A 12,397-nucleotide genomic window follows, 5' to 3' on the forward strand; every position below is an offset into this window, starting at 1 on the left:
ATGCAACAAGGCCTGGTCTTTACCGAAAGGCTAAATTGACTTTGTATTCTGTATCTCCCCTAAGCAAGAAAAACACAAGAAGGTAAAAAAGCTGCTATTGCACTCAAAGAAACAAGAAAAGCTCAGAGAAAATGCAGATTTTGCTCTTCAAAACTGAGCGATACTGAGATCAAAGGCTTGTCTCTTCTAGGACTCTGGCTCTGTCCACAGCCAGCAGCAGATGTGTGGGAGAACAAAATGATGCTCTGCCCGGTATTCTGACCCAGAATTGGCAGAATTGCAGCATCGTAGCCAAAGGTTTTATTCAAATAATCATGCCATTTGATTTGTTCTCTTCAGAGCCCTGTTCTTCTCTTGTTACACCTTTAAGGTTCCAGGAAGTACATGTAGAGAAAAAAGCAGTTTTATTGTAATACTGTATTTTACCAGACACAGCTGCCTCCTGCTGTGCAACAGTGTCAGAGGTGACCTGGCAAGCTCCGTGCCAGCGCCCACAGGGGCGGATCTTGTGTAATGTCCATTTTGGTTTACCCCTGCAGCTCTTGGCCATGCCTGCAATTCTCTTCCTAGTCATAGCATATGTTCAAGGACATTGTTTCTGGTGTGTTGGGTACCTGCCTGCTGACATGGAGGCCTGCCATGTTCTCTACAGCTACACAATCCATACAGTCACTCCTGGGTTTCCAGGTGGCACTGTTTGCAGGAAGGTGGCCCATTAATTCATATCAGGAAAAACACAAGAATAAACATTGCAGTCTCTCGTTCTCGTATTCTTCTACTAACAATTTCATGTGCTAAATTTGCTCTCACAGTATACAGTAAACCTCTGAATTTTAGCAATTCCTTTCCTGAGGGTAGACTGGATTTGTATGTCTCCAGGAAAGGCTTTTCAAGTCCAAGTTGTCTTAAAAGGTGCACAGACAAAATGCACAGGCAAGTGGCTGCACTAAGGTGTATTAATCCTCTTCTGCCCAGTATCAAAACAAGTGACCTTCAAATCAGTGTCTTCATAGGGACACATAACTGAATTGAGGTGTGAAGTCATGCAGAATGGAAATGGCTGTGGACATTTACCAGACACGGAATTATTAAGAATTGTCCATGAGCCATCTCAGATTTCTATCCTGGAGTCAGATGGAATGGTCCAAAACCGAGTCAAGGATGAAAAACTGAGCAGAACAGCAACTTGAGTCTAGTACAGAAGCTCTCCCCATGGCTTTCCTCTTTAGCTGCATAGACACATCCTGAGACTAAACTGCTTACTGAGGCTACAGATTTTATTACCAGAGGTTTTTAAGAACCTTGTGTGGATTGGGAGATCTGTTGGAAACCCTTCCAGCATCATCTTCTCTTGTAACAAAAGAGAGTACTATAATGAAGGTGAAAAACTCTGATTAATTTGTCAGTTAACTGATCATATTTAGAATGAATCCTGTGCCATGTGATCCAGGATGATCCTGCTTGAGCAGGGAGGTTGGACCACTTTGGTCCCTTCCAGCCATTCTGTGATTCTGTGATTCTATGAAGCTGAAATAGGTGACCCTGCCTGCCCTGAAAATAAAAGCACATCTAAACACTGCTACAAAATGTGCTTGTAGCCCAGCTGCATTAAAGCACATTTTTTTTCCGATACTGAAAGTGAATTTCCAATATATCGAAGGTCTGTATCAGGAGGTTCCATATTGGATGGGAAATTTTTCCTCAGAATGGAGTTCTATATTGTACATTTTGGATCACCGACAGAATTTAAATTAAACTAGATTTTAATGGAATTATTTTAAATTATAAAATTAATAAAATTCTTGTTGCACACAGAGCTTAATTTGCTAGTTAGTACAAAAGAATGTATTTGTATTTCAAACAGAATTTTTCAGTTTTAAAAAACTAGTGCATTTGATTTTTGCAACTAACCTCTGGTCTTCTTTCTAGGGCTTCTTTCATTAGTGGGTGAAGTTCTTCTACTAATTCCCTAAATTAAAAAAACATAAATATTTGTAAACAAAATCTAATGTCCTTTGATACGCATTATTATTCAACAAATATATATAAAAACAAAGTTCTTAAGTGCAAATAAAAATTTAAATATATATTTAAGTTACAACATAAATAAAGCACTTGTATTAGAGGCAAATAACTGAAAATATGGTAAGTGGAGAAGTACCTGAAAACAAGGGAATTTGTTCTTCCAAATCCTAACACAAGTGATTCTGTTATTTCTATGCTTTCAAGTCTCATCAAAGGAACTAGCTGCTTTAGTAAGACTCCAACAGATGGAGTTCCAATAGCCTAAAATATATTAAAATATTGTTGAATTTAATTGTCAGAATATCAATATTAAGTAAACAATTATTTTTTTTTTTACAAACAAACATTGTCCAAGAATCAATATATATTTTAAAAACATACTGGAATGATTTTACTGTTATAGCTATCAATCCACCAGTCTAATTGGATGTCTGCTACTTCCCAATCATCTTAATAATGCCTAACAAGCAAATACATCTGGGAAATCTCTTTACTTTAGTTCAGATTATTGTAATTTACTTAATTTGTTGCTTCATCAAAATATTCCAGTAATTGCATTTGTGGAACCACTGCTCCTCTTAGGTTTCTACTACTTGAAAGTGTATTTTATATATTATTGCTTCTGACAGGCATATATCCAACGGGAACACAATTTTCATTCAGAAATCTGCTTTATTGCTTAATGTTTTAAATTTACAAATTGGAGTGCTCTACAAGGAAAGAAAGGGGATGAAAAACTAAAGTTAACTTCAAAACACATGTCCAGACCTATATTTTGAATGCACATCACCCAGAATGCTAAAAAAAAAAAAGAGCAATATATTGAAAATGCTATGGCTTTTGCCAAATATTTATCAACACATCATATCATACAGATGTTTTAATTGTTAATTATGTGTGTTAAGTAGGTCGCATATATCAAAATATACATCAAAATATTCCTTAACTGAAATACTTTCATCAGAATATGATTTTGCATGAAGATGCAGCTTAAAATTCTCCTAAACAAATAGTCTACTTGAAACAGGATGCATCACCTTATTATCGTAGTTCACTGTTCCATCAGGAGTGGTAGCCATGATCTCTGGTGTTGAAGCACGCAGGTGTCCTGGGCTCATAATACTGGGCTTTGCTACTCCAAAGCACAGAATAAGGTAGTTTCTCCACAAAGTAACATAGTTGTCTCCACTGCTTGCTGTACTTGTTTTCTTTGCATTAACAGGAATACTGGAATTTAAAAATAAATTATAATTATTAAAATGATTTCCCACTCTTAATTACACTGTAGTTTAAAATATTTTAAAAGGGAATAAAACATGCTATGTATCTACCAGCAATTTAACATGACATGATACACAGGAAAAATCATGGAAGGTAGAAAACTGGAGTTTTCCACCTTAAAAATTACAATTACGTAACTCAAACCTGTGTGGCACCAATTTTTGTGTGGTACCTTGCAGGACTTGTGGACTGATACTGAAACATGAGACTAAAGAAAAGCTTATATTAAAATCACACAGCCCATACAAAAGAAAGTGAAATGCAGGTTCCCACTTACTTTGGATCCACAAGAGGCATTATCAGCTGCAGCCTTGTGAAGGCATATGGCCAAGCATAGCTGAGAGCTGTAGGACAGTGTTTTGGTAGATTCTCCTGCCTAAGAAAACTGAAGAGGCAGAGAACCCATGGGTCTTTAACGGACTGTGCAAATATCCAAACATGGGAAGGACTTTTCACATCGTAATGGCTGTTTACTAGGACAGCATTCCACTCCACCAGCCACTGCAAATCCACGCTGTGTGTTAATGGGATCGTTGTCTACAGAGAGAAAAGATAAATTAACGCTCCTTGCTGCACTAGTCAGAGACCAGGCACAGAGGCAAAGACATTTGCTTTATTATTAATGAGCAGAATGAAAGCACAAAATTCAAACCTTGGCCTCTAAAACTGCAACACCCAAACCCAGGTGCTGCTATTTCAGATGAATTTCGTAATTCCTGTATTGTGAAGTCAGAATGTCTCTTTCCTGCTCAGTTTCTGTTTTCAGCTGTAGAAGGGCCCAACCTCCCCACCAGTTCAATGTCCCCTTCTGTGCTGGTTTTGGCTGGGGTAGAGTTTATTTTCTTCGCAGTGGCTGGTATGGGGCTATGTTTTGGATTTATGCTGAACACAGGGTTGATAATACAGAGATGTTTTTGTTATTGCTGAGCAGGGCTTGCACAGAGCCAAGGCCTTTTCTGCTTTTTGTCCTGACATGCTGGTGAGGATGATGGGGGTGCTTGGGAGTCTGGGAGGAGACACAGCCAGGACAGGTGACCCAAACTCATCAAAGGGATATTCCAGACCATGTAACATCATGCTTAGTACATAAAGTGGGAGAAGAAGGAGGAAAAAGGACATGTTTGGAGTGAAGACGTTTGTCTTCCCAAGTCACCACTATGAGCTGGAACCCTGCTCTCCTGGGGATGGCTGAACACCTGCCTGCCCATGGAAAGCGGTGAATTAATTCCTTGTTTTGCTTTGCTTGTGTGCACGGCTTTTGCTTTCCCTATTAAATTGTCTTTACCTCAACCCACGAGTTGTCTAGCTTTTACCCTTCCGATTCTCTCCCCGACCCCACTGGTGGGGAAGTGAGTGAGCAGCTGTGTGAGGCTTGACTGCTGGCTAGGGTTACTTTTTTAAGCACCCAACATGTGGATCAAAGCCACAACCCTGGAAAGGGCACTCAATGTGGCAAGGACCATTTGTTGCTTTAAATTTCATCAGGCTGAAAAGCACCCCAAACTGATTGTTCCTGCCCTCCAGAAATGGGCCCACACTAATCTCTAAGACAGCAAGCAAAAAAAGTTGTCTTATATATCAGTTCTTCTACTGACACTTTTTTATTCGAAATGCTCAATCTCTGCTTTCACTGGTGCATGTCAGACACATCAGGGACTTGAGAAAGCGAAAGGAGAGATTCACCCCAGCTGTGAATTACTCTAGAGCTTAGGCTCAGGTTTGCAGGCAGGGCCACTTTCTGAGGACACAAGGGAGCTAAAACTTAGTCCCTTCTCAAACAGATGATAGCAGCGAGTGACTTCCAAGTGCCTCCAGCATCAGGTGGTTTCAGCAATAAGACTTTCTCAACTGGTCTTTTTTCTGTATGTAGTATCTTTCATATCCATAGTATGATTATTTTCATGGAACAGATTGTCTGGGACATTGTGGAGCCTTGGAGCTCTTGGGTAGATGGCTGAAGCCTTAAAGCTGTATGATTTCTTTGATTTTCAGCAGTTTTATTTTTAGTCTTTCACGTCTGATATTTGTTATGTAAACATGAGCAGTAACAGTAAAGTAGTACTTACTGAATCTGAAACAGCCACATGAATAAAGCTTTCAAGAATAGAGGAACTCAACTGATCCATGACATCAATCATAGGTCTGTCATCATCCTGCATAATACAGAGAATACAAGTTTACTGCTCTCCTGACCAGATTATTTCCCTTCTTATTTTTCCAGGACATGAAACAGAACCATCTAAAAATTATGACATGAATCTGAAGTAGCCAGAAATACTCATTGTTAATGATGGGTACATTTTGTCTTTTTCAAATTAATCTCAGAACTAAGTCCAGGCTGTGGTTTGAAATGAAGTTAATTTGTGGCTATAGCTCACTGCTTAGAGAACAAAAGCATATATCAGAAAATCCCAAATGACTTTGGATAGCTGGTATCAGAAGACTGAAAAATTAGCTTACTGTTTATTGAAGCATTCCTTTGCCATGAACACATATATTTGTGTTCTTAGGCATTTAGATGGCTCACTGAGCTGTGACCGCCATACACAACATGACTCTCCATATTTCTGTATCCATAAAAAAGACTTAGAGGTCTTTACTACAGAAGGAAAATGTATGTGAATGATCTTAAAGGTGTCTTGTGCTGTGGGTTTTTTCACAAAATAGTATGCTACAGGAATGGGTTTCATTTCCAATATAAATTTATAATCTTGACAATACAAAAATGACCCATGCAGTAAAAAAAGGTTTTACAGTGTATTTTACAGTCACATCTTTCCAAGAGAAAATATGAAGTTGCTATACACTTCCCTTCAAATTCTTATAGAGGGCATTTGCCATTAATGTTACATTGTTGAGTGCACAGAAAGGTTTGCAGTGTTAAGGCAAACAGAATCAAATGCTTTTTTATAAACTAAGTGCATACCTCCTACACTGCAGCAATTACAGTAAAAGCAATTGTAATAGCAGTTTTGAGCTTTATCTTCGGGAAATTTTAACTGCAAGTTCCAGAAGAGAAAGATCCTACCTCTGCCTGGCCAAGGGCCAAGAATAAAGAACGGATTTCTCGGAGGATTAAAACAGCCAGTTTCCGCGTAGCAACCTGGAAACTACACAGCAGAACCAGTGCGAATCCTTCGACTGCGTGCAGGACGTTAGAATAGGGGCTTCTTTCTGACTGTATTCTGTGGCTGGATCCATTTGGTATCAACTGTAGAACAGGGCAAGAGGGGGAAAATGGAGTGGTGGTGTTTGCAAACCAGGTCTCTAAGAAATATTCTATTTAACTAGGACACATAAAGAAACAAAATGCAGAGGCCATGCAGATGCGGTACTGGGAAACTTGACATATTCCCTCAAACAACCAAGTTTTGTTGCTTTAGGTTATCTTGTTCTACAACAGCAGTGTATGAGTAGAGTCCTTTGAACAAATCCTTCCCTCTAATTTTCAATTAATCTACCCACTTTTTTCCATCCTCCGCTAAAAATGAATGAGTAAGTCAGACTGTGAACATCACACTTTTTCTACTCCAGACAGCATGTCCTCAGCTGCTTCTTTGGTCCTGAAGCAGCCAACACCTTAGGTAGGTGGTCTCTAGAAGCCAACCCCACCAGTAAAGTGTAACAATACTTAATGAAAAGTATGTGAGGATTTACCTTTTTATGCTAATTTTATTTATTTTATGCTAGATTTTATTTTTATTTACTCCTGTTATTACCTATTAATTAAAGGTCCTCTGTGATACAAAACACACATCATGTTTGCCCAAAGGAAAACATAGCCAGTGTGATTAGTTTAGGAGATAAACCTAAAAATCATTTCTCATAATGAAAATATCTGTGGGACAGTGCAGATGGGAGAAGTAGGAGAAAAGCTGTTCAGTTCCCAGAAATGTTTGTAACACATGGAGACAGCAGGCTATGGTAACAAGCAGGTTCTTTGATGTTTCTGAATCAACCAAGGGAAAAGAAGGTCTACTTCACTCTTCACAGCATTCCCACTAGCATTATCAATCTGTTTCAGCCCTGGGAAAATGTCCTTCTGCTACATCTACATACACATATTTTACTTTATGTGCTTTTGTTGATGTGCATATTTTAGTTTGACATGCATTCTCTTATGTTGCTCAACAACAACATCTGCTGTATTACACAAGGACATGGCTGTCCTCAAAAGACATGTGAACTAATTACCTAAAAATTCTTGCATAGTGAATTCTTCTCAGGTGAGTAAATACGAAACACACAAACCACAGCAGTATCAAGGAATATAATTTCTGCCTTCAATTAGTAAAAATGTTAGGACACAGATCTCTTGATTCCATACCTCTGCAGATCTGGTTTTGGCCTGCTCAGAAGCTTTTCCTGGAGTGTGTATTACAAGCTTCCACTGCGTAAGCAATTGTAGCAGCAACTTCAGCGAAGTATCGAGAAGGGTATGATGCATATCATTCACTTCACGTAGCAGAAAATTAGTGAAACCAAAGAGTACATCCTCCCGCCAGTCAACAAAGTCAACAAGTAGACCCTGAAGAGAATTCTGTGCAATGTGTCGAAGTTCATCATCCATATGGATAGACAGCCTGTAAGTAAATGTCAGATAATAAAAGATATGAGGAGTGTTTATCGTGGTAAGAAGCATCCGTAACGCAACAGCGAGGGAAAATTCCCAATGAAAATGGTGGACGATGCTATCATGGTTTCATTATTGCTGACCACAATTAACATCCTTGACCTGTTTTCTGTATGGTAATTCTTGCTACAGCGGAAGATATTCATGGATCCAAAAGAAGTATATTCCCCTCCTAAAACAGAGTATCTTTAAAGTACATAATTTGGCAACTTTTCTCAGACCAAGTATATTTTTTATTTACTCATAAGTCAATAACTTCCATGTAGGCATGATAACAAAAGGCTTACATAATTTAAATACATAATTTATGTATTTATTTAACATTAAATATAAAAAGAAAATAATCACAACAGCTCAGCTAACAGTTAAAACAAATCTTTAGCAAAGATGCAAATCACAATTTATGAAATCAGATCTTCAAAATAATTAAAGTTAGGCATTTGAATTAAAAAAACTCTTTATGTTTTTAATGACTTAGGATGAGGAAATGTGAAAAACAGCCTCAGGACTTTCTATACTTTTAGAAACACACTGAACACCCTCAAAGTCCTTCTGAAAGATGGTGACATTTCAGATCCCATTTTCAAATTTTATTTTCTTTATTTGCATCATGTTGAAATTCTTCTCAACACAGAAATTTTTTATACTTTCTTTGGACACAGAAATCATCAAACCACTTCTTTGTTAGAAGTTGGCAGAATAAAGTAAATTCAGATTAGTGTGTCCTGCAATTTTTGGTTCATTGCCTTTATGATGTATTTTGTTTTAATCACCCATGAGACTGCAATTTTCTGTAGTGTGTTAGAACTCATTTTCAAAGTATTTTATCTACATTTAATCTACACAGTTGAAAAGGAGTACTCATTATAATGAAATGGACACAAAGCTAGGAGAAAAAAACCCAAAATATCAAATGGAGTGGAACCAAATTCCATTCAGTTGGAAGTGTATGATGAGATGTGGTTCATAAAAAATCTCGTTCATTATAGCTACCTAATTTGGAGGCAGGGGACACGTTATTTAACCAAAAAGAAAACAACTGCCATGAAAATTCACCCCCGGCGAATATAACTCCAAAAATAACTGTTATGCTTTAATAACCACATGACTTTCTATATATATATTTAGAAACACGGTATTTTGTTGTGCTAAGAAAGGATCATTTTTGTCTCCCTTTTGGAATGCCAAAACCAGATAAACAAGCAAAACCTTTTGAGACCACAATTAAGTCATCCATGAAATGACTTCCACAGTGACACAAAGCAATAACAGAAAAGAGGATACAAAAGACATCTCCTAAGCCCAAGTTACTGCCCAGTGGCTTTATCTAACGAGACGAAACTCAAATGGAGCATAAGAATCCACCTATGTATTACCACTGTATGACAGGCAGTGCAGGAAGCAAGTACAAGTTTGTTTGTTTGCACTTGAGTCAGTTAAATTCAAGACCTACTCGGGAATTTGTAATGAATGGCTGGAGTGGGCAGTGAAAGGGCAAAAGGTACAGAATATACTTGACATCTGCTTCATGGTTTATAATTTGAATACAGCTGTCCTGGAAAAAAGTCTAGCTGCTGACTTACAGACTCCTTCTGAAAACCGCCAAAAGACACATCTGTTGTCAGGATGAAAAAATCAAACCAAACTGTGAATAGAAGAACCAGTTAACTCAAAGATGTAACTTTATCTCTTGTGAAAAGAAAATATTTAACAGCTTTCCATCCCAACAGCACAGGCCCACAGAAATCCCTGGCAGAACTGCTTCTAGGGTTCTTTGGAAAAACAGGGAGAATCTGAAACCTTACCTCTTTGAAGTTTCTTATCCCTGTACTGAGTTTAGTTTCTGACCCAGAACACACAATATTGTAATGCAGTGTTCTCTTGAACTGCAGATGCCTACCTTCTGCGCCTACACTTTCATAACTGGGAGAAGTAGTCAGTCTGGTCTCAAATAAACATGGGACAGTATACAGAATGTAGAAGCAGCTCTGGTGATGGGGCATTCTGGTGATTTACATTAAGTCTAGGCCAGGTATTCATTCTGTAAACAGTTTATTACTTTCCTCTCTGAAGGAATGTTTTTGAAGACAGTTTTCAGTTCATGCTCTCCCAGGCTAAACAGACCTAATTTTTTCAATTCACCGATCTTTTCTCCCCTTGTTCTCTGGTCAGTCTGTTCTTCAACCACAACGCCCCAGCTTGGATGTTGTTCTCTAGATCAGGCATCCTTGATACTGACTAGACCAGAAGAACTTCTTTGAAAACCTTGTAGACCTAGACATGTGATGGTTTGTCTTTTCATAGGATCATTGCTTCTTCGTATCTGCTCAGTTTGTGATCCTGCTCTGCAATACTGAGACCCTACCCAGTTACTTCAACACTGTATGTCTCCTGAACCATAAACTGTTAATTGCTTTCCAACCTATTATGTACCTACCTATTTTACCTAAATTGTGTTTCCCTTGCTTATACTTAGGAAGACGACTTAAAACACTACCAATGTCTCAAAGATGCTGTAGCATGAATACATGTAGGAGAGGAGAACAGATTCCCAGAGTTCACCGTCTTGGGGAAAGGCCGAGCATGTAATTTACTTCTGAAGTTGCTCTAGAGGTGCTTTCCTCAGCTCCTCTTGATGCCTCACTTCTTTTCACAGTCAAAGTCAGATAACTGGGCAAACTTACTGCTTGCATTTTCCCAGCAGGGCAATTACCCAAGAAATACTCAGAATCACAGCTGACCTTTTCTAAATTAAGTTTGATGACAGAATAAAGATAGACCAGTGGTTATACTGGTGTCAGTAGACAGTTGTGAGACCTAAGAAGAGTAGCATTAATTTATAAAGAAACCCACACCGGTCTCCAAATTTTCTTAAGAGTCTGACCTGGACAATCCTGTGATTGAAGAGCTGTCACCTGAATAGATATGTGCTTTTTACCAGCTCAGTTAAGGCCATTAATAAGGACAGACCTCTACTTAAAATACTGGATTAAAGGAAAACATGTCCTTTTAAATTTCCCTTAAGCGGAACTGATGCAACTGTTTAATATGGTATCTAAATAATTTGATAATGTAATGATTTAAAACAACCTACAAGTGATTTATAGCAGACAATGTGCACACAAGGAAATCAAGCTGGCCACGCACTGCAGCACACCTACTGTTGGCTGATGATTTGGCTTGTTTGGCTGGCTGCACTCCACTACTACCAGAATCAATTGTTTCACTCTTTTAGCACATCACTGGGAGTTAGTTGTTCGTAGAGCAAAAAAACTGTTTTTATATGTAGCCTTCTGGCTCCCACATCTGCCATTCCTTGTGGTGTTTGAAAAGCAAGAGCAGGGTGCCAAGTTTGCTTTGCCACAGTTACCTGAGAGTAATACTCTGCAAAGCCCTCTTGGAACAATTTAATACCATAATCCACTTACATAAAGAACGTAAGCTGGAACCTTGGTCTTGGATACTTGAACTGAAATGTAACAGAGTTTTCTGCACTGACCAGCACCTTTTATCATAATTATTTTCCACAAGTCATTGATTTGGCATCCTGAAACTTAAGCGGTGTAGCAGTCATGTTGTAGACTACCTTGTTCAGCGAAGTCTATTCAGACAAATTAAATGGAGGGATATCATATTTCTTAAACTCATCATTTTATGTCTTACAATAATAATAATAATAATAATAATAATAATAATAATTTAATGAAGTTTTTTGTAACATAACACAACTAGCACATTCTGTTTTACCAGAGACATGTGGGAATCACAAATAAACTAAACAGGTATCTCCATGTTTTTCCACTACACAAGTAAGATGTTTTCTCTTGTTAATCAGAATGCTGTGATGGTTAGAAAACAGTAATAAGCTGTGACTTTTATGAAGAATAGTGAATATCACGTAACCTACATACTGATGGGAAAGAGTTCTGGAGGACATACCAACTTTTTCATAAAATTATGAGTCCATAATAAAAACACAAAAACTGTAAAAAGATGCTAGGACATCTTGTCTAATTCATTAAGAACAATGTACCTTTTTAAAGCATATATAGAAAGAAACAGTTACATATTCTGTGGCTCAGCTTTTCACATTGTTCTCCTGGAGCAGTTATTCAATGCTTGAACAGCTTACCTTGCCAGCAAGTCGATCAACTCAAGTTTTGACATTCCATCAGGAAGCAATCGAGGAATAGCAGCAACACATGTCCTGAACAGATCAATTTTTGGTTTTCTTTCCCCACTGAAAAATTAAAACAGAATTTTGACTAAGCTTAAGAAGGAATTGTGTGTTAAATGATCCACCTCTAGCTTTTCAGAAAAGGCCTGGACGTAATCAAGTGCCAGAGGCCTACTAAGATCATCAGGATGGACAGCTAGACACTATACTGAAATAAGAAGGAAACATGAATACATTTTTTTCCATTGAATGGCTTTGATTTTGACATTTTTCATGCATCT

At 38.0% G+C, this 12,397-nt stretch overlaps 1 protein-coding gene across 11 annotated transcripts in view; it reads right to left on the reverse strand.

The window, feature by feature from the left end:
* The window catches only part of FRY (FRY microtubule binding protein), a 227,714-nt gene that overhangs the window by 73,326 nt on the left and 141,991 nt on the right, over window positions 1-12,397 (reverse strand). For all 11 annotated transcript variants that reach the window (XM_042014107.1, XM_042014101.1, XM_042014097.1 and 8 more), the window contains 8 exons: window positions 12,072-12,179; window positions 7,634-7,889; window positions 6,335-6,517; window positions 5,373-5,459; window positions 3,584-3,843; window positions 3,063-3,252; window positions 2,162-2,286; window positions 1,912-1,969 (listed from right to left, as the gene is read on the reverse strand). In XM_042014107.1, the coding sequence (XP_041870041.1) occupies window positions 1,912-1,969; window positions 2,162-2,286; window positions 3,063-3,252; window positions 3,584-3,843; window positions 5,373-5,459; window positions 6,335-6,517; window positions 7,634-7,889; window positions 12,072-12,179 (1,267 nt within the window). The remainder of the gene's footprint in view (window positions 1-1,911; window positions 1,970-2,161; window positions 2,287-3,062; window positions 3,253-3,583; window positions 3,844-5,372; window positions 5,460-6,334; window positions 6,518-7,633; window positions 7,890-12,071; window positions 12,180-12,397) is intronic.

This window comes from Corvus kubaryi, unplaced genomic scaffold, assembly GCF_017639235.1.
Source record: "Corvus kubaryi isolate FWS band 111438036 unplaced genomic scaffold, C.kubaryi_AGA036_p1.0 split1-65, whole genome shotgun sequence".
In the NCBI taxonomy this organism is placed as follows: domain Eukaryota; kingdom Metazoa; phylum Chordata; class Aves; order Passeriformes; family Corvidae; genus Corvus; species Corvus kubaryi.